We start from the raw sequence: 23401 nt of genomic DNA, 5'->3' as shown, positions 1-23401 counted from the left end.
ATTGGGTAAGTGCAAAGCCATATTACGAGTATATAAAAAAATCTTTAATACTTTAACACCTTATAAGGTAGTTATTACATAAAATAGAAATGTTATTCGCAGTGGACTATCTGTGACCTTAAGTGGGTACCACTGCATGGAAAAACATTGAAAAGCATTTAAGTTCGCTCCGCCTTTCAACAAGTTGGAAGCAATGCAATTTACGGATGCAGGAGGCGGTGAACCGGTGGAAGGGAGAGGACGAAGGGGTACAGGGATGCAAGGACATGGCCATTAGTGGGCCACGAGAGGAATAGAAAAAGTATGCCAAGCTGACCACACAGCGCAGGATAACAGAGACGAGAATGAGAACGAGAACGAGGACGAGGAGCTGGAAAAGTGGAGTCTCTGAATGCGGACACGGACGTCTGGCAAATTGTAAATTAATTGATGAAGGCAACGTTTAGAAGGGACAGGGACAAACTCTCGGACTCCGGAATCCAGTGGCGGTTAACTAAAATATTTTGAGGGGTTTCGATAGAATTAAGGTCAGAGGCTATGTGAGATTTCAATGTCTATAAATTAGTTCTGACATTGTAGACCCCACTTGCTCTCAGGCAACAAAGTAATTTATTTATTGGTTTAGTGAGTTATGCTCCTAACTCTTTACTTGGTTTACTTCTTATAGGGTGACCCCCATTGGCCCCTTTGTGTTCAGCCCTGGAATCGAGAAATTGGAACTGCAACTGGCATCTCGAGTCGAAAGAGGGGGCAAAAAGGAGCTCTGACAAATTGCTGGTAGCAAGATTAATGCCTGCATTATCTTTCCTCATTTGTCGATTGTCAATGCAACTGGGCCGCGTCCGCAGCAGAATAACAACAACACTAACAACAACAACAAGAAGAAGAACAACAACAACATCATTGGCAACAACTGCAAGGATAAACAAGAGGACGCCCCTGGGGCGTGGCAGTTTACCTTTACCTTTGCGTTCTACCTGTCCTGTGCCGCATTGTTCTCTGATTTCCCATTTTCCTCATCTCTATCGCTGACATTTTTCAATTTGATGATGCTCTCGTCCTTATTTCCCGAGTGCTTTTCTTATTTTCCCTTTTTTTTTAATGGCATCTGGCGTTGGACAAGGTAATTTCATTTTTATATTAATGACAGTATGTTTGATGCATGTCCCTTCATGTTCGTCGCGCTCGCTTAATCACTTAAGACTCTTAAATGCGCAAAAAAACATTGTGCCATATGGGTACTCTTAATGGCGAATTGTTCGATGAAATATATATGTACATTTCCCGGTTTTGTTCAATTTAATGCCTGCGGGAGTGCTGCAATTCGCCAACACGAAACTCGAAATTTCCTCTAATTAGTCAAGTCATCGATAATTCATCGGTGGGGGAAACTGGCATCGCGTGCCAATCGAAAAGCTAATTTCGTGTGTGACAATTGCAGTTGGGTAAGCTCAATTGAAAATGCAATTGCCAAAAACTAGTTGAATAATGAACAAAAGCGCTTATTGGTTTCCTTTTCAATTAGCCACATCAATTTTAAACAATTAAAATCTTTTTTTTATTCAAGCAATAGTACATCACTGATTAGTGTCATCTCTAAAAGTAAGTTTACGCATTTGTTTTCTGTGAAAAGTGTGAAATATGTTCAAGTGTCAAAGGGCATGTGAGAATTCTCAGTGAAAGTGAAAGTTTTCAATAAATAATTAAGTGTTTATGGACAGCAAAGCCTTTGAATTATCAAAGGCCTGCAATTAACTGATTTGCATCAATCAATAATTGTGTTTATTCAATAACAGGTAATTTGAGAATTAACAATTAATTCCATCGCCTTGCTAAACGAATTCCTCGATTTTCCCTTCAGGTAGGGAAAATATCCTGCAGCATATCATCAAAATCAAAGGCGGTGAGTGTGGAATTTCCATATTTTCCGTTTGCCCTTAGACTTTACACCTTTAACAACCTGTCCATTTGGAGCTTCCCATTTCTGCCAAATTGTGAATGCCACCAATTAACAGAGGCCTGCTTCCAAAAAAAAAAAGAAACGAAAATAGAAAAAGGCGAGACAATATGTTCAGCTGAGCTCAAACAACTGCAGGCTAAAATCTAAATCCTTGCCGGCAAATAGAAAAAGTAGAAAGGATGAGGTTCGAGGACGAAGGAGGAGGATTCCGAAGTCGGGGGTCCAACATTCCGGATGATGTGCCTGTTGGACGTCGAAAAACTAGCGAACTTTGCAGACAGAACAATGCCCTTCGGATTTCGAGCAGAGTGGAATTTTAGGTCTAAATCCGGCCGGGTCATAAAAAGTGCTTATTACATTATCACCTCAAGCGTGGCTGAGCCGGCTGTGGGCAGTGCCACGCCCACCCACACACACACTGACTCGTCCACAAAACGCAATTCACTCTCCCTCTCAGTCCCTTTGTGCGGATTTCCAAGACCTTTCAAAGGGTATTAGCATTTTTACATCTCTTTGAACTAGAAATTGCCAGCAGAAAATTCAATGTATTAGAATAGAAAATCTGATCTTTATCATGGATTTAGGATCATACTGTGTTCAGAAAATAATTTTTTTTTTTTTTTGAAAGTTGATTATTAATGCGTTTATGGTTTTAAAGCACTCATCGCAAAGCTTTCCTATAAACAAATTCTTTAGATGACTTTCCATTTAAGAGCCTCATATAGAATACTGCGTAAATTAACCCCAATCTGTAAGGGTATTGTGACGCTCAGTTGCCGGAGATTGCTCCCTTCCCCCTTTATTTTTTTCTGGCTGTTTGGGGGCTCTATTATGGCCCTGGCAGCTGCGTTTTTCAATTTTCGCTTTTTTAGGCCTGCGGACTCTCACCTGAGCTCTGTGAGCCCTGAGCCTTGAGCCGATTTGTTTCGGTTCGGTTCGGTTTGGCTCAGTTCGGTTTGGTTCGGTTCGCAGTCACTTATTGGCAAATGTTTCGTAGCTGCGAAAAGAGGAAAAATCGGGTCGAGAAAAGCGGGTGGTATGGCATGGGCTGGTTCTGGTGCAAAAATGCGAAAAATGTGTAAATTTGCGCCCGCTTTTATTTCTCGCATTTGGCCCGAATGATGTGTAGCGGCTGATCCGCTTTGGCAGCGCTCCCAGGTTCGAGTTCATTCAATTTGGATTAAGTCGTTCGTGTTGATTAACAAAATTGACTTTTTTGCCGACTTATTCCTCCTTCTTGGCTGCGAAGTTCAAAGCAATCGATTTCGATTTGGGATCGATGGAGCCGGCGCAGCTGTAAACCATTTAGTCGACACTGCCGGAGACGTTTAGTAAATATTCAATCAATTTGGATGGTTAATAAATCACCAGAAAATAGACGAAAACCGACTCCCCGGCAGATATGCGTCATAACAATAAAAAAAAACGAAATTTCCCATTTGCCGCATCTTCCTGCCCCCCGAAAAGTGCGGCAAATAAACAAGACAAGGCGACAGGCCATAATATATCATGGCCCCAAGGCGCTCGGCGACACACGAAGATGGAGAACCAACTTCGAAGGACACTGATGCGTAATGGCTGCCAGGGGGATGACATCGATCCGGAGCTCCATCTTCCTAACTGCAAATCAATGACATATCGTTACGCCAAATGCGAATGCCCAACGGGAGCCGCCATAAGGAACGCATAAGGAACGGACAAAAGCGGATCCGAATTAAATAATAACCCGGGTAATAGCATATGTTGGGGAGCCATTACCTGCCGCTAATTGCCAGACAAACTTCGCTTGTCGCCACCTAAGCTGGTCGCCAATTAAAGCCAAGCAAATGGCGGCCAGAGCGCTAAAAGCCCTGAGATTCCGCGTTCCGGATTTCGTATTCCGGATCCCAGAATTCCACGGCTCCCAGGAGCCAGCCGACCACAATCTAAGTGCGGCTCATAATTTATTTCGATTACGCCGCAGCACGCAATTTGCGCCGGGCACATCCTTTTGCGAGCACACGGACACGCACAGGAAGTGAGATATCCAGGAGAAGCCACGAAGAGTAGGGATCAGGGGAAAGTGGGGAACCGGGACCAGAGATAAGTGTGCGCAGAGCGCAATTTCCGTTTCCGCCTGGCTTGCCCTTATCCAGCGCTGATGCTGCGAAAATCCACTAAGCAACAATTAAATCTCAGACTCCAGAGAGCAACTCGGTGAGATAAAGGCGGAGAATGCAGTGGGAACTCTGGAGTGCCCACTTACAGTCCAACTCCTCTAAAATGAACTGAACGAGCGTAACAAACAACATACTTAACTTCATGTCAATAAGTCTTTGTAGCTTAAACCAAATTAATAATATGGTAGTTAAAATTACTCGAGTTCTTGAGTCCACAAATCAATCCTAAATCAATTTAATTAAGAAAGGTATGTTTATGTTTTGATAGCATCTACTTAAATCTGAATTTGAGTTACAAGAGTTTAACTGTTCTCATGACTCACAGAAATCAATCGGAGGACTGAAGACGGCAACAAAGACAAAGGCTACCTGAAGTGAATCACTTCTGGGCAGGTAACAAAAGGCCGCCATGCATTACCATTAGCTGACTAATCGGAGCCCCAAGAAGTGGATGGGGGGCAGCACTCCAGCCAGAGAAGAATCTATTCCGCTTAAAGCGTTCGCTCTTTACGCTTAGAAGTTATAAATATTTATGGCGCACATAATGCAGCGTGCTGAGCCCGGCCAATAATTTCTCCGCTTACAGCTCTGCGATATCTGGGATATCTGGGATCCCTGGCCAAATGTTATGGGGATATATATATGTGTGTGTGTGTGTGTGCTCCAGATGCAGCGAGGCGAGCATTTTCCACTGAAGGATTTATGCTCGCTGACATGCAACTTAAAAGCAAGGACAACAGATAGCAGAAGGAGCACGAAGATGAAGGCAGCGGCAAACTTTCCTTATGCGGGATACTTTTCTTCTGCAGTCGGAACAACAATTGGGCAAAGCGATGCTGAGCGCAGGGATTAGGCCACAAGGAGAATGGGGAATCTGCAGCAGCAGCAAGGAGCTGAAATTTATGTGACTTTTGCATGTGGAGGCTGCTGAAGCAGCAGCAGAAGCAGCAGCAGCAGAAGCAGTGGCATCAGCAGGATGTGGCTCGCACTGGCTAGACATTAGTACAATTTCCGGACCAGGCCACAAAATATTCAATAATATATTAAAGATATAGCCACCAACCCGAAAGAGATATCGCACAAAGGCGCACCAGCAGGCACGAATTCGACAACTCAACTGAAGCGTAGCAGGCAGGATAAATCTAAATAAGACGTGCTTCGACTCTGGTCTCTGGCTTCGAGTCCTCTCCTTCTCTGCGGCATGGAACTTGCTGCAGCAGCCAGAGAATTTGTGCAATGAAGTGCAAGTGAACTTAAAGCGACTAAAGATAGTCCCGACTACCTGACCACACCAGAGATGAGCACGTGAGTTTAGTGAATGTGTGGATTCCAAGCACGAACACGAAAAGTCGCTAATATAAATCAAAAAATATTCTATAATCTTATTAATGGTTATTTGTAGTCATTTGAGAATGGGATTAATATTCAACAATCTGAATATACATTCAAAACTCCAGGATATGAAATAAATTATCTTCTGCGATGCTATAATTCCCAATGGCTTCTGGCCACGCAATGCTGAAACCGCACTTGATTTCCGACCATTAAGACAGGCTACAAGCAAGTGGCTCATCGAAATTGCAAATTACAATAAAGGAAGACAAGTTAATTCAGTTGGCTTAACTCACGAACTCACACCCACTGGAAGTTGAAACAAAACGGAAGCGCCACTCGGTTCCCCGGAGCGGAAGTGGATACGTTAACCGGAGGAGCAGCCCGGCTGGCTTCTGGGTATGAGGGCCGTTCAATAAATTTCAGCACTCTTAAATTGGTAGTGCAATGCGGTGCAGTGGCATGCACCGATGTCCATGGGCCAGTGGCCACTGGCCACTGGACTGGCCAGTGCGGAGTCAGTAGTCATGGGTCTGTTAAAGCGGGCCGGTGAAATTGATAATCAATCAAATGCGCCGCTGACGCAGCCAGGCACTTAATCACTGTCTGGTTATCCTTTTTGTTTCGCTGGCTTAACTTTTATCAATTACGCCTTTTTGCGACTGACAGAGATGAATCACGGGAAATCAGCATTGCGTCGAGACGTTGTTTACTCCACTGGCTCGCTCTTTATTAATTCAATTAACGTTGCAATGGCAATCGGTGTGGAATTAGCCGGTGCATTGAGTCAAAAGCCCCTGGATCAGGTGAGGCTAATACGGCCCATTATCAGGCACCCTTCTGCGGTTCTCGAGTGCGACAAACCGCAAGGCAAATTTCAACAACTCTGTAAGTTTCCTGCAAAGTGCACAAATGCAATTTTCATGTCTCTATTCGGAATGAGCAACAACAGTTGCTCTTGGCCATTGTGCAATTAATAAAATGTCCGAGTGAATTGAGAGCAACCGCAACCGGAGATGTCCTTCTCCAATCTCCAATCTCCGATCCCCCCTTCCGCCTTCTTCTGTTGACATGTGGTCGAGAAAAGTGCAAGTTCAATCAGCAGCTACAAACTGCCATCGAGAGTCAACAATCGAGAGTGGAGACCACAGCAGGGTGTCTCCTCTGCCAGATTCAATTACACAAAAGCCCAAAATCAAAGCAAACCGAATTTGCTTCTATAATTCGGCTCGCATAAATCAGAAACAGACATAGAGCCAGGAATTGTGGAGCAAGAACAGCGAGGCGATACCCTGGAGTAAAGGAGCCACCGAAAATGGTTCCGCAAATTGAAAGATGCACTAATATACCTCGAAATGGGGGAGCAGGACGAGGTCCAAATTATGGAATTTTCAGAGTTTGGGGCAAAGACAAAGACAAACACGGCCACCAGCACAAAGGCTGCCCCCAGACAGGAGTCAAATAATTAATGGCCAGCCGGGGAAGGCAAACAAACAAGCTTAAAACGAGCAAAAACTCAGCCGAAACTGAACCAAAACGAAGTGAAACCAGAAAAAATCTGGAGAGGCAGAAACACTCGAAAGCGAGGTTTTCAATGCGCTTTCTTGTTACAGCGAGTGTTGTTGTGGTGGCATTAAATGGAAAAAGTATTTAATTAAGTAGAAAATTTAAACGTTTATTATTTCCAACGAAAAATAAATATATATTCTTAAAAGTATTTATTATACTTTCATATATTAACCGAATAGAACCCACGTTTGGTTAAAGTAATCATACCTTTTGCTAGGGTATCGAAAAAAACGCCAAACGGATTTGCATGAGCAGAACGCGAAGTTCGGCGGTAAAAAGGATGTTGGATGCTGGATGCTGAAGGATCATGTGTGCGGGACTGGCGACCACGTCGGTTGCCTTGGATGCCGTCAGTAGCTTGTTATGCACTGTCCTCTCCACTGTTCCGGCGATGCCACGCCCCCCTCCCGAGTTTGTCTAGACTTTAAGTTGGCTAATAGCCGACACTGATGCTTCCATTTTTTTCTTTATCTGTTTATACCCTTGCAAAGGGTATTATAACTTCAGTCAGGAGTTTGCAACGCATTTAAAGAGACACCTCAGACCTCATAAAGAGTAGTATACTCGAATGTTCTTGATCAGCAATACGAATTGACCCTAATTCTCAGATTCTAAGTCCATAACTTTTCTCATTTTAAATTTTATATTTTTTTTGAATTTTTATGATACAACCCCTTTTGAAATTTCAAAAAAATCGTGAATATTTCGATGTTGTCTAGTTTTTTGCATTTTGTTTGACATTTGTGATGATTGCAAGGGTAAAAAGGCTTCGGCTCGTTGAATCTAGCTTCAATTCTATTTTTTTTATTTTTTGGTTGGTTGGTGCGATACGGTATGTGGACCGAGCTCTTTGGCCAGAAAGCCAGAAATTTGTAGTAAACCAAATTTGTGCTCTTGTATTACTTATTTGGTCCATTATTTGTGCTCTGCTTGGCTTTCGCTTTTATTTGACTTTGGCCTTTTGTGCGACGCTTTTTGTGGCCCAAACCGAACCCTGCACTTGATAATGAAATATATAAGCGTGGCTTCCCGGCGAGTGGGTGAAAATCCGTGGGCATAAGGCTTATAACACACACAGGACGAAGGACAGAGGACACGGGACAACAAGAACAACAACAACGAAAGGGAAGCAACAGGAAAAGGACTTCATACTGACGGGGTTCGGAAAACTGAACTGAACACAGAAAACTCCCAGCGAGAAATCATAAATTAATCCGATTTAAGCAGCTCAGTAGCTTATTTTTATGCCAACCAACTCGGAACCACCGGTTTTTGTTGTTCGACTCGAGGAAAGTGGCAGGGGGATTTATTCCTGGCCATGTCATGTGTTGCATCTTGATGAGTTGCGGCAGCATTTAAAGGAGACCAATTTGTTTGGCAGTGGCTCAAGAGCCAGGAAGCTGACATGATTGGATGCTGACGATGACTGAGATGATGGTTCGTTGTCAAGGTAGGAGAGCTCTCCAGAGTGCCGGTGCTCCCTTTGCCGGAGTTCATTCGAGTTCGTCGGGGTTTAGTTCCGCCGCGGAGCTTGTGTCCTGGCAACCAAGGAGCTCAACGGAGGTACAGGGAGAAAATCCCGTCGAGAGGTTTTCATTAAGCGGGAAGTTTTTAATATAATCATAAACCTTTCTGTGGTTTTATGACATAATATGAATTACGTATATTCAATATAAAACCTTTTACCTTAGTAAAGTATATATAAGGGAGAAAGTAATATTCAAAACAGATTACTAGAGTAATATCTAAAAAGGTTTCAAAAGATTTCATATTGTTATGAAATTTTATTAAAAACTGATTCACGTTTAAATAGAAATTAATTTTAATTGTCTCACTCCTTTCAACTTTGATAGTTTTCTGAGATTTTCTTTAGCAGGTGGAAAGATAGTTTGCAGCTCAACGTGTTTTCTCCCCGTGTAGCTCATTACGAGCAAAGTTTTTACGCAGAATCCTGCGGAGGAGGATGCGGCTTAAGTGCGCCATTCCAAATTCAATTGGGCTTGAAGTGTTCGAAGAGCAAAAGACAGTCAGTCAAGTCAGCCAGGAGATGTCGCAGCGCCGGCAGGCAGCTCAACTCATCGCCGGTTGGCCAGGTTGGATTTATGGCTGAAAAGAGCGCCGAGTGGCTGGCAAAACGATTCGGATTTGTCTGGTTTTGTTTTTCGTTGTGTAATCCATAAATATTTCCATTTCAAATTGCGCAAATTGCGTTATGCATGCTGTGTGATTTTCGCATAAATTCCAAACAAATGCGCACAGTCTACTTTTTCGCCTCTATTAAATTCCAGTCCTGTTGCACTTTTCGCCAACAACAACAATGTTAACAGTGGCTGCAGTGACAAGGACATCGGTGCTAATTGGCAGGAGCAGGAGTGCTTCAGTTTATCCCATTTAAATTAATCGAAACAGCTCAATTCCATGATAATCCCCACTTGCCGCATTGTGTTTTATTTGTTTTTTGTTTTAAATAGCTCAGTGCAGCTCGAAAAAGAGAGAAGCCGCATAGCATTGACACAAATCCACAGCTGTTTAAATAGAAATTGCGCATTTAGCGCTGGCCACGCCCACTCCGCCGCCCACTCGAAGCCAAAAGCAAACAGATAAAAAGAGCGCACCAGAATTCGTGTTATTTTTGAACGAACAACAATATTTTCAATTTGTTTGGGGGCAAGAACAAAGAACGGTGGAAATCGGGGGTTGGGTAATTATCAAGCTGCAAATCAATAATTCGATTATATTTGAACTGGTTTTTTGGCTCCCCCAATAATAACGCAATTCTCTTTATGACGAGAGCAATAAGAATTCAACTGACTTTCGCTACTGATTAGACTCGCACACAAAGAAGCGTTCTGTTCTTATCGGAGTTAGTTTGAGTCATAAACAAAATCGCTATATAGTATGTTCCGTCAGTTGCCCTTGATCTGACTGCCATATGGATATATGATTCACGATTCGTTTCGCTCTGAACTCTCAGGAATTTCATTTTCCCATGTGTAACTAAAATATTAGCTCATGTTTTACTTTATCGCTGGTAAGGCTGTTTTTGTTTGCGATACTATCAGCCATTAGATTAGATAGAAATTAGCACAGTTGAACCAAGAACCCTTACACCAATTTCAGTCACAAACTTTCAGCTGAGCGGAAGCTACATCCATTAATTCCCCATTAATTAGTTACAGCCTTACAGTTTCGAATCGGACTGCACATCAATAAACTAAAACTAGGCGTATACATTTATTCCTTCGACATTTTCGCGCCGCAGCGCTCATAAAGTTGTCAAAATGATTTAGCAAATTTCTCTATTGCGTGTCGCCGCAAATGTAAAATGTTTCGAGATCTGTTATGAAGGTTTAACAAATTTTTAGTTGGTTTCCTGTCTGTGTGACGACTGTTTGTTTGTGTGGGTTTATCTATCTGACTGTCTGTGTGTGTGTGTCTGTTCACATTAATATGGCAAGAGGAAATTTGTTGAAAATTGGGAAAAATACGGCTTTTATTTGTTTTGGGTAACGTGCGCAAAAATCGCACAAAAAAGCGACCACAAAAAGTGAAACTTATATCCACGGATTTATTTTTAACAAACAAACAAAAAAAAAGAACAGCCAGCGAGCACTTAAATACATAAATAAATTAACTGCCCAACTAATATTCGTTTTTTTGCGTTTGTTGCCAGCGTAAATTTAATTTCGTTTTTCGGCGAGTGTTTCCGAACACACAAATTCCATTTGTCAATCGCGAGATAAGCGAATTGTTTCTGATTTTCACACATGTTTGTTCTGGCCTTTTGGGAAATGGGAAATGGGGTAGTACGGGTATTTTACTTACCTTTTGCACCAGAAGGGGCTGGGCGAAGTCCGTGCCCCCCTGAAGGCGGAATCCCCAGGGTTGGGCGTCGAAACGTGACAGTTTCACTTGCAGCAACTGTGGTTGGGCCATCTTCTTTTAGTGCTGACTGTAGGGGCTGCTGGAAAAAAAAAACAGATAGAACGAGGGCATACGTAAGTAATAATGACGATAACACGGCGTATACTTGATATCACGTAGGCGACTAATTAATGAAATCAAAACACAGAAAAGCTCGACACACACGAAACCGAAAAACCCAAGCAGACGGACAACTGCGAATTGCTCCTTTTTGGCCACTAATAAAGACATTATTCAGGCATGTCCAGGCTAATCCTGCCAGCAGTCCGACGGCTCCTGCCATCATATGTCTCTCCCCTTTCCCCTCTTCCCCTTTCCTAACTTGTCACCCTGCTCCTAAAAAGGGAGTTCCGGCCCACTTTTCCAGCCGCCCACAACCGGTTGCCAGATGCAGCTGCATGCGGAAAAGCTGCTGCGTCGTTTTGTGTGCCAAACTGAGCCAACATATTCGGCTGACTGAATGCAGCAGGCAGCCAGGAAAGTGGTTAGGAGGCAGAACAGGCTAGACAGATATCCTTGTTCCTTGAAAGTGCAAGAAGAGCGATTGAAAACGGTGTAAAACATGCAAACATCACATTTCCTTTTACACTTTCTGTTGATTTAAGTAAACATTTGAGGACAAATTCCAAAACATAAAAGGTATTTAAAGCATTTTCTCAAATCCTAGACAAACTGTGGGAAACCGAAGCTCATGAAGCTTAAAACTTTCCCCTTTTGCTGTACGTTTAATTTGATGTTTCCAAAACTTAAATCATTAAGATCTGTTTATAAATATCAAACTAAAATTATTAGGATCCCATCATAACCCTTTTTGCTTTTCCTCTACAGGGTGTTGGACATAAAACGAGTTAAACTTTGTTAGATATCGCCTTTTTTGCACACACAGAAACTCACACCCCGGAAAGGGGCGTCCTGGAATAGGACAGGATTGCGAAGGACCCGCTGCACCCCTTCGTCCTCCGAACAGTGAGTGCTGTAAGTAAGCGCACCCCAAACGGCACATGGAGCCGTGTTGTAAGTGTGGCTTACACGGGTTCCCGTCTTGCGTTCTTCTGCCCCGCAAATCCCCCTCCCCCTTTGGTCCTTACTATATTCCCATGTCCTGCCGCACTTTTTTCCCGTCATAGTTTTGTAATTTGTACGTGCGTTGAAGGGGGTGGGCTGAGGGGTTCATGGTTGGATTGGGAAAAGGGGTCAGCGGTGGGAGGGAGGGAAATGGAAAAGTGGGCGTGGAACATGGGTGACTGTTGATTTAGTTTGCTGCATAACAATTTTGCTGAGTGTTGTGTTTTTTATTAGCAAGGACACATTTGCCCCGTGCTCTCCATCTCTCTCCCTTTCTCTTTCGCACCGCATCTGCCCTCTCGCTCGCACAGAAGACACTCAAAGTGGAAGTAACTACATTAAGCTATTAAAACGACAGCAGCTGCCGTCGGAGAATATGGAGAACTTCGGGGGGACGAAGGATATATCCGCACACACACACCCAAACACACACATACACACATATGGAAAAGAGACATTTTAGCACACACAGCAGTTTAATTAACGTTAAGTGCGGGTGGTAATGGCTCCATCTCGAGTCCAGGTTCCTGGTTCCAGGTTGCAGGTTTTCCGGCCCCCGAATTGCCGCCAAGAACCACGGGGGCCGAGAGCACAGGCCGTAACACGTTGACGGCATTTGCATGTAAATACTTTGTACGCCATGAAGTTGGCCCATTAGACGCCCCGGCAAAACCAACTGCACATGCACGGGAATAATTTAATTAAAATATTAAATAAATGCCGGAGTGGATCGGTGTGGAGGCGGCGACGGCGACGGCGGACGACTCTTCCACGGATTCAAAGTGCCAGACTGAAAAAGGCTAAGAGCGCCACAACACGAAAGTGCAAACAGGAACGATTTCGAAGGGAAGAGAAATGGAGAAAGGGGAAAGGGAATCAGAAGGGGAATATAGAAGTTCTGGGGGCTAAAGGAGCCATTCGGAGTTCTGGCTAATTACTGGCTCAAATGCTCTTGCCACAAGGATGCTCTGTGGCTGACAAAATGTCATCGACGATTAGCACACTGTGAGATACAAATGCGCACTTGACCATCTAATTAGGATTAAATTGCAGAAAATATTATTCAGATTTAGAACACTATTTAACGAATTCAATAAATGTCTAAATCTTGTGAATCTAATACTCATTTTGAAAGATTGAATTCCCCAAAAGTCACATTTCAATTTCTACTTTCATGACTTCACTTATCTGTTTGACAAACTTCCCTGTCAGTATCCCGAAACCCTTTTCTTCTTCAGCGACGACAAGAGGAGCATCTAATAAATGGTGAAATTTGTTTGCCCCAGGATTAGGCTGCTCCTTGTCGTGCTGCGAAACCCTTTCCGCATTCCGTTTGACCCACTTCTCAGACTTTAAGTCGGCCTTGGGCAAACTGCGGCGCAAACTTTCCATATGCAAGCAATTTGTAAACAAATTATTTGATCCTCAAACAGGCAAGTTGCTCCAGCAACTTATCAACTTGACGCCGCACAAACAACAACGAGCGGAGTGGCAGCAAATCCAAACTTGGTCAACCATGTATCATTAACAAAGTTGTCCAGTTGGCAATCCCATTGCAGCTTTATGACTAATAACCAAATCCACGGGAAGGGGAGGGGAGTGGAGGGGATTGGGAATTGGGGCGAAAAAGCTGGGGGGACACGTAGCGGCGTAGTCGGTTTCCGGGTACAGTGAAACATCGATTTCGCCGGCAGCTTACAAATCCGTTACACGGACCAATGTCAAAAAACGAGTTATCGCTAATAACTTTTACACACACAATTGGCAAATTGCGATTTATTTATGTGTCGCCTCTTGCCCCTCCTGCGGCCAACAGATCCCCTTTAAAATCCCCCCTTAACCCTCTTTAAACCCCCCTTAACCCCCTTTGAGCCCCCCTTTTGAAATGCAGTTTGCATTTGATTTCGGGGTGAGAGCAACAAATCAATTTGCATGCGGTAATTCCAAAGATTTATTGCCAACATTTTTCGGAGCGAGCAGAGGGCGTGCGGATTGGTATTTTCGGTATGCAAAAGCTGTAAAATATCCGAAAATTTTTATAAAAGTTCTTGTGCGGCTAAAATGGGCGGACTGAGAGCCGATTTCCTGTCACCGAAAGAGCTCATGAGTTGCCATTACCAGCGGAGCAATTGAGCAGGAATCGAATTGATTTCGGCGCACACAGCATCATTAGCAGTTGGCCCCCGCCATAAAAGCCAGAATAATAACAGAGAGAGAGTGGAAACTAGACAAAAGGAAAAAAATATCAGGGGAAAAAAACGTCGAAACCGAAACCAATCTGGAACCATCAGCAGTCAAAGTCGATGGCGATGATGATGATGGTGCTGCCTGCCACTGATGATGTCATGGTGGGTACAGCATAGACGGGGTAAAAGGGGGTGAAAGGGGGGAGACAGTGGTTTTGGGGTCGACAATTCGATTTGGCCATTTCGCACGCTACTTTAGAGTACACTGAGCAAAAGATGATTTTTAAGATCGAGAACGAAGATTGAAAGATAATGATAGTTCATCTTCATAACCAAGTTTTCTAAGCTTTTAAAAAGAGTAAGCTACTAGAATTCATAGTTTTTTTTAGGATTCGTTATGAGATAAACTTACTAAATCATAGAAAAACTTTTATAGCTCCAGAAATAATGAACAAAAATTGAATGTAGTTTAGAGAAGGTTTTGTTATATCAATTCACTAAACTTTGGTTTAGTTCTAATTAAAATAGTAGCGATTTCCCCTTGTGTACTTTCCAATCGAAATTGGAATCGCTTTCGAAACATGGAGTCTGGCACGCGGTGTTTATTCTGGAATATCTGTTTATCAAACGGAACAGCTTCAATCTGTAATGAGCCAACTAATTACGTGCTGCAGTCTCTAAACAAATCGGGTATTAGACAAACACTGTGCATTTGGTTGTTCGGCTGGCCATTTCAACACATTAATAAACTGCATAAGGGAACAGCTCATTAAAAGCCACTCGAGCAGAGCAGCAACAGCTTTTCCATTTCCCATTTACCATTTGACTGCCGGCTGTCAAGTGGTCGAGAGGCCCAAGAAAACTACTTCAAAGATCTTGTTGCTTTGCTTCTTTTGCTTCTGCTGCTGCTGTTGATGTTGATGTGGTGGCTCTTTGGGCCAAACAAAAGTGAAGCCGGAGCGACATATTCACCCACTAACTGGCAGAAGTTGCCTGAAATTAGGAGTGGAAAAACGCAGTCAGCAGACTTGGCTGTCGGGGAATAACAAGCCATGCAAATGCCATGCCGCACATCCCAAGCATAGCATATATACATATATATATATATATATGTATATATATTTCCATATGTGTGGCAAAGTGCTATGCAGTTCCGCCGGGGAATCGAAACGGAGGGCAGCGCCAAGTAGTGAACGCGTTGATTTCGCATTTATGCAAATTTCACGTACACTTCAAACTGCTCAACGTTTTTTCGTCTTTATTTTTCTTTTCTTTTTTTTTTTTCTTTTTTTTTTTTGTAGCTCCCCCGCTCGCTGGCTCTTCAAGCTCTTCTTTTCTTTTTGTATTTTTTCGACTCTTTTTCGCAGACGCGCTTTTGTTGGCCTGGCCAAAACTAAACTTTGGCTGCTGCTGAGTGAAACTGAAGTTGCCGGTGGGGAAATGGTGGGGGCATTTCAAGGGGTGAGAGTGGGACAGAAGAGGGGATTGAGGATTGAGGGTCGTAGAAATTCTGCCTGGGGGCGAGTGATTTTTGAATACCGTTCAGACAGCGCTAAGCTGGGGCATATGGAATTAAGGCGGTGATTGAGGTAACATCAAGTCTATTGTTTTGATAAAGGTGGCTTAAAAACTATAAGAAACTTAAAATATATGCAAATAACTGCTGTCAATAAATGTATGATATGTATTTGATTATCAAGTGTGTTGTTTTAAGAAAGATAGTTCTGAAACGATTCAAAATCTTAGGAAACTTCACTGAACTGTAGTGCCGTTTTTCCTTGCAACTTATCTATAAAATATATTTAAACTTGAAGTCCTTTCTTTTAAGGTAGATAGCTTAAACGCTTTGCAAAAATTATTATACAAAATACAGATCTACATTTCGAAATTTCCTGAATTTTTAAATTCAATAATATTTACCATTCTGAAAGCTACCCAACTTCGCTTTTAGATTTATGTTTACTTTTTCCTGGCTTACAGGGTATCCCCCAACCGTTTATGCATGTTTTCTGCTCTGATGCAATGTGACGTGACGTCATGTGTGCGCTCGTGCTTGCGGCTAACAGGACATGTTTCCCCCGCCCCCGGAACCACCCACCCCTGGGGAAACCCCACGATCCCCCGCTGATGACGACGCTGTTGCTCTTCAGTCTGTCTAATGCAATGCGCGTGCTAAATGGGCGTAACTCAACGGCTCGACGACTTGACTTTTTTTCCCTTTTCCATGTTTTCCCCTATATTTTTCATATTTTTTTTCTTGTTGTTGTATTTTTCGCGGCGCTTATCAAGCGCTGAAAGCTAAAAAAGTTTTTCACTCGCAATCACACTCACACCAACACACGTCTGCAACTGTCAGTGCATCAAAACACTTGAGTATTTTGAAAAAAAAACAAGAAAGGAAGCTAGCTTCGGCAAGCCGAAGCTTATATACCCTTGCAGTCATCAAATATTTCGAACAGAATACACAAAGGCTAAAGAACATCAAAGCTACGACGACTTTTCTATTAGTTTTCCATATTTTTGACTATTGTTCATATGGCCGCTATATGATATAGTTGTCCGATTTTAATGAAATTTTATTTGCTATTCAAGAGTCGTTAGAAAACTCTATATTCCAAAAATCATGATTTTCTGATGAGAAATAACGATGTTATCATTTTATTTCCGTTAATTCTATATAGATTTTTCGATCTTTCCTATGGCAGCTATATGATATAGTTGTCCGATTTTTATGAAATTTTTTTTTAAAAACCAAGGCTAGTTAAAAAACTTGATACTCAAAAAATCATGCTCGTGGGATAAAAAACAACGATGCTATCAATTTATTTCAATTAATTCTATATATATTTTTTGATCTCTCCTATGGCAGCTATATGATAGAGTTATCCGATTTTGTTTAAATTTAATCCGAAATTCAAAAACAGTTAGAAAACGCCATCTTGAAGAATTCAAGTCGATCTGATCAAAAACAACGGAGTAAGAATTTTTAATTTCATTCTCTCGTATAGGAGCTATCCGATATAGTCGGCCGATCCGGCCCGTTCCGACTTATATACTGCGTGCAATAACTACACACCTTTTGGGAAAGTTTCAGCAAGATAGCTTTAAAACTGAGAGACTAGTTTGCGCGGAAACGGACAGACGGACAGACGGACAGACGGACAGACGGACAGACGGACAGACGGACAGACGTACATACATATTTCGATTCAGATGGTGATGCTGATCAAGAATATATATACTTTATGGGGTCTGAGGTGTCTCCTTCACTGCGTTGCAAACTTCTGACTGAAATTATAATACCCTTTTGCTCTGCAAGGGTATAAAAAAACGAAGAGAAAATGAAGGAGAAATAGGGGAAAAACAACAAGGGAAAAGTTTTCCTTCTCGTGCTGCGTGTGTGTGTGCTGCTGGTATGATATTTTTAATATTTCTGCACTAGGCGCAGTGGCAAAAACAAAAACCGAGAGGAAAGCTGACAAAAGTGACACTTTGCATGCATTCTTGCCGTTCCTTTTCTGATTATTTTCTTTGCTTTTCAAGTGCGAGAGAGAGTGAAAAGCGGAGAGAGGGAAAAATGCAAGTGACATTGAATGTGGCAATTTTTCCGCAAGCCATGGAAAACTCTCCCACTTGAAAAAACAACATATCAGATTAAAGTCACTGCATTTTTTAGATGACCATAAGTTCATTGCCACAAACGAATCCCTTTTGGCATTTCACTAATAATCCAAAAACTGCAAAGACTGCCACTTTTATTTCATTATATATATACATATGTATATACATACATACTCAATTTATTTGTGAAAAATTCTGCGCGACTTTTATCGACATTTTTTCTCAATTGGCAAATTCAAATATTTGCCTGTAATTGCATAAATTTTCACAAATAAATATGTAAGTTCTACAGATACACACATATAGAATTCCCGAGGTTCGGAGGGCAGTTTATGCGGCATTTTGATTGCTTGTATATGGGAATTATAATTGTGCTATGACTGTGCGCAAAATTGATTAATATTTCGCGCATATTTTCTATGAGCAATGTGAAATTTAATGCGAATGCAAATTTTAATCAGAGATAGTTCGTCGGCGGATTCAGTATGCCAAAAATGCAATTTCCATACGGTCATCTATTTTCAGGGGATCGCAGGAATTTCGAGTAAATCAACATCGACAAAAGCAGAATGTGGCAGGTAAATATTTATTAAACTGTGTGTCCAAAAACCGGCATTTAAAGCTGAGGTCAGATACAGATACATTTACGGGAAGCTCGCTCTATTTTTTCGCGAGTTCGATAACGATAAGTAAACGGATTTAAAATCGGTTTATTAATGGCATGAAAACGCAACCATAGATTTTGCAAAAATATGGCATTATTTGCCCGCACAAAATGTAATTAAATATAATAGAAAACAATCAAAAAACCAAATCCCATAAATTAAACTGCACAAAACACTCTCGGCTTTGTCGACTGAACAAATTTGCAATAAAAAAATCGAACGCGCTGTGAAAAAACGCATGAATAATAATACAATTTTAAATCTGTCAGTGGAATAGTTAATGCCATATTAGTTGTTCTGAGCTAATAAAGCGTAATTATCAACGCATTTATTTAATTAGCCGCACAAAGTGCATAGAACAAAGCCCCTCAATCAGTTGTTGCCCCCTGCCCCAAAAAAGTCTACAAATTGTGTGGCATATATAATGACAATTTAATAGGCTTGTCAATCTGCTGCTGTTTGTGTGGTAATTTAATTTGGTCCCTGTCCAAAAATAGAGGCTGCCTAATGGCAGTTCCCGAAAAGAAAAGAAGGACCCTCTAATGTCGATGTATTTCTATAGTCCTTTTTTTCTAGACATCCCATTCTGGCCATCAATTCCAATCTGTCCAACCGACCGAACTCATTATGCAGTCAACAAGATTATCGGACCGAAACCGAAACAGACGGACAGCATATGGATTTGCCATTTGATTTAACATTAATGAACAAAATGCAATTAATTGAAAACTATTTTCACGTCTGTCCCCCCTGTTTTTTCTTGTTTGTAATTACCTTTGTGCATAATTGGTGGGCTCGAATGGGTTAACAAAATGCGATTAACCGAAATGCAATTGTGAAATGCAAATTTGCCCCTTTTCGGTTGATTGGATGTGGGATATACGAGTATATTATGCCCTAGTCAGTGGGGCTAATGACAGGCGGCCGATTGAAAGTGGCAGATAAAGTCGGCACAAAGGACGTTCGGCAATAATTCTCCATCAAAAACGGGGACTCCTCCAGGAGGAGTGCCACTTGTTGCAGCTTCCACTAACTCCCCTCCCCAAAGTTCGTCTGCCTTTCCTGTGACAGTTTACAAAGTGCTGCAATTAGGGCTGACAAAGTGCCGGGCTCGTGGGCTCCGAAGAGAACATTGTGCGAACACTGGGATGAATTTGTTAAAACATCTTACCCATTGCCGAACGTGCAAGTATCTGTTGGATACGTATTAATCAAAGGCTAAATAAAATGCTTAGCATTTGCATTTCAGACCGCTTCAACAAACAATTTGTCAGCCTTCGTAATGGACAGAGGCAACTGTCACAGACGGATTCTTTTTAAAAATATATATAAAAATACTACATATTTTTTTGTGTTGTTTGTTTGTTGTTTCCCCCGCACGAAAATGCCGAGGAAACTATTTCGGTTAGCGACGAGCGTCGTCTGGCTTTTGTGGGGTAATTGGAGCTACATTGGTCAGCCAGGGGTTAAGGCAAAGTAATTTTCATTGAGATAACGCCCTCCGCTTCCTTTGAATTCGATTTCGCTTTCGCCAATCACATTTTCTCATATTTTTTTGACTTTGGCATTGACGTCTTCTGCAGGGGCTGTCGATCGAAAATAGACTTGGCGCAGAAATACCGCTCGAATAAACATTTCTCGGTGGGCGGAAGGTTAGCGTTTTGAAATATCTTGTCCAAGGAAAACGCTCGGAATGTCGCTTTTTATCTTTTATTTTACTTAAATTCCCAATCGCCCGTTTAAGCGCTCGCACAAATGTCGGGCAATTAATTCTCGATCTCGATCTCGATTCCAAAAAAGAGATGCACGTAAATGCTCTTGTGATTTATGAGCGCGCGCCGCACGAGATTTTATAATTTGTTCAACGTAACGCCGTGCATGGCCAAAATAAATATTTTCCGTTCGTTAAATTCATAAACAAAACTCCGGAATGGTTTGATGCGGGTTTCCCGCACTTAACCCCCCAACCCGTACTGCCGACTCAATCGCAATATCTCGATGGGTTTTTGTGGCTTTTGCCGAGGCGATGAAACCAAAAATTGTTTGCCAGTCACGTTTGTGGTGCAGAAAGAGCAGTGCCAGTGGCTCCACCGGCTCCAATCGGAGGCCAGAAAAGGGGGGACAAGTGGGGCAAATGGGGGAGCTCCGCTCGAGTTGAGTCTGCACTTCTTCGTCGAAGATTTCGCGTCTGTGGGTGTTTATTTTGAACGCACTGCGGTTGTGTAATTGCGAGGCGTCAGATACGTGATTACTTTTAGTCAAATTGCCGCTCGAATATTGTGTAATCTCGTTGTCTCCTCCTTCACTTGCGATTTCATATCTCTGCGAAAGTGTGCCACCGAAAGTGGTAAACTTGTTGGCAGAAGTTAAGGTCAGGGTTGCAGATCGAAGAGATTTCTTGGAATATTTACGCACGAAATACAGCAAATAAAATAATAAGCAGGTGATGCAAGTTACTGAGAGGTACTCAGTCCAGTACGTCTTTTAAACAAATGAACTTATTCTTTATAGTACACATTATCTATCAAATATGCTGGTCAATTACCCAACATATAGACACGTATACAGTTCAAGATCAGTCATAAAGAGGTCACATCTCAAAAGCGTCTACGCCCCAACTTGTTTTTCTCAGGGGGAGCACCCCATCAAAGTCTGTAAAAATATTCTTGAAGAATTATCTTCGGTGGCGTTTCGCGTTGTTCTGCTGTCTCATTTGCTGTGAGTGACATACGAACCCTGAAGAAAAGTGCTCGCCTCAGCAATGGGAAAGAGAATGAAATCTACCATGACAGTTCACGAAGGTTAAATTCTTGAGAAATGATTTTGTGGCGGGAGAACGTGAAACGGCAAACACAGCCAACTGCAAGTTGCAAGCTGCAAAATGCAAAAAGCATACTGCCAATGCGAGAGCGCACTAATTAAAATATACGCAAAGCTGTTTGAGATTTTTAGAGCATGTCTCCCCTATTTCCCATCCGATTCCCCCGATTGTTGCACTACGCAAGAGTATGTGCACGAATCCGAGTCAAGTGAAGTCAAGCCATGAAATATTGTCACGCACCCAGGAACGGAGTAGGATGTGAGCGCGAAGTGCCATTCTAATGAGCTCAGCAACATTTCCGCGACGGCCTTAATTTACGATTCCCGGCCAAAGGAAAAACTTGAAGTATTTCCAAGGCAGAGAGATAAATTTGTAGGAAAAAGTAAGAGTTTGCTCTTTAATAAAATTCTACCTATTTTATAGTAGGTATGTACATATCTAGATATCTATTCAGCTAACCCAGTTTGCTTTCTTTTACATCTAAATAATTTTTAATTCCCTTTCCAACATGATTCAGTTGTTTACTGTGTATTCCTCCTCCTCAAACATCCGCTGGGTAATTAATTCCGCCCTGGACTGATAGAACTCAGGGTAAACAAAGACATTTCATTCATCGGAAAAGTGGGCAGCGGCACTGACCATTAGCTCATTCAAGTTTATAGAAATACTATCTTATCGGACATTGATTCACTAGCACTTCGAAGCGCTGTAAGATGGATTCGGCAGAAGTCCCGATTGCCTTACAGCTATTATTGGTGAGGTGACCAACCGAAAACATGAGTGGAAGATAAGATTAGTGGGTGATTAATGGATCAGGGGTCACTGAACCCAGGCAAACATACAAAAACACATTGGATAATCGGCAAAAAACTGTGCTAAAATATCAACAAGTTCTGGTCAGGGCCAAATTACATCACAGGAGAACTGCTGGTGGTCTTTCATGAATTGGAAACGGCAAATGGAAATGGAGAGCAACCACTGCGTATACGTGATGTCAGAGATAAAGAGAGAGGGAGAGAGAAAGAGAGGGACTGCTGACTGCTGGCTGAAAATAGATCAGGCGAAAAGGAAAACCGAAGAGCAGGCACGAAAATCGCAATTGCCAACACAGTTTTCTACTTCAAATTTTTTTTTTTCGTTCAGTCGACCTAGAGAGCTGGCTTCATTAATATGCGATGCTTTATGCTGTCGCCAAAATGTATATAGAGTGTATATCGCTAAGAACGCTTCAGAAATTGTCTCAGAAACGATGGCGCCAAACCGCAGCAATTTGAGGAGCATGGGAAGGAGGCGCAGGAGGTGCCTGCCACATCCGCAGCACTTTCGCAATTTGTGTATCTGTGTATCTGGCAGATATTGTATCTGGCGGATGGCGGATGGCCGCTGGCGCTGACTGACTGACTGAGCGAGAATATTCGGAAACAAATCCAATCCGCGCAGCCATTTCTAGGCGCTAAAAATAAACTCACCTTGAAAAGTTTCTAAAAATTTTCTCGCTTTTTGACTATATAATTTTATTCAATTTCAAACGAGCCGAAGATCTACGACGTACCTCCTATCTCTATCTCTCTGCCTATCTATCTTCTGGCCAACAAGAAAAACTGTGATATATGCTGCGTCAAGAGAAATTCCCTGGACTCGGCGTGCCAAGAAAATTATTTAGCAATTGTATATGCTCGGCTGAGTCTTTGGTTTCGTAAACGATTTTACTTGTTGTTAACCTTCACAGAATTCACACGACACACACAGGGTTTAAATTAATGAAAACGGGGTCTGATTCATCAGCGATCCTGGCGAATCGATGGCTGATGGCTGATGGCTATTGTATAACCAGCTGATTTATACCCAACTTTCTGCTGATCTCACACGTGATCTCTGATGTACTGACCGATTTATTCCGATCGGGTGGCTTTATCTGGAACTACTCGATTCGATTCGATTCGGTTTCGATTTGGTTTTAATTTGGATTTTTAGTTTTTGATTTGGACTTGGATCGGTTTCGTATATTCGTGGCGGTTGTGGTGCACTGCCAGTTTAGTTCTTGGGCGACGTTAACTAAGCGACGATTTTCTCTCAACTAAAGCAAAAACCGAAACCGA

The 23401-nt window shown here is 42.2% G+C and overlaps 1 protein-coding gene and 1 long non-coding RNA gene across 2 annotated transcripts in view; one reads left to right on the top strand and one right to left on the bottom strand.

Annotated features, from left to right (window-relative positions):
- Window positions 1-23401, bottom strand: part of LOC108087623 (PDZ and LIM domain protein Zasp) — a 55463-nt gene extending 32062 nt beyond the window's left edge. Inside the window, 2 exon segments of the mRNA XM_017185068.2 lie at window positions 10846-10984; window positions 23191-23401. Coding sequence (XP_017040557.2) covers window positions 10846-10956 — 111 coding nt within the window. The 5' untranslated portion in view covers window positions 10957-10984; window positions 23191-23401.
- LOC108087632 lies at window positions 74-2565 on the top strand. Its single transcript, XR_001771183.2, has 2 exons — window positions 74-1796; window positions 1862-2565. It is a non-coding gene; the product is annotated as an uncharacterized LOC108087632 (long non-coding RNA).

Source organism: Drosophila ficusphila, unplaced genomic scaffold (assembly GCF_018152265.1).
Source record: "Drosophila ficusphila isolate 14025-0441.05 unplaced genomic scaffold, ASM1815226v1 contig_414, whole genome shotgun sequence".
In the NCBI taxonomy this organism is placed as follows: Eukaryota; Metazoa; Arthropoda; class Insecta; order Diptera; family Drosophilidae; genus Drosophila; species Drosophila ficusphila.
This window is presented reverse-complemented; position numbering and strand designations above follow the sequence as displayed.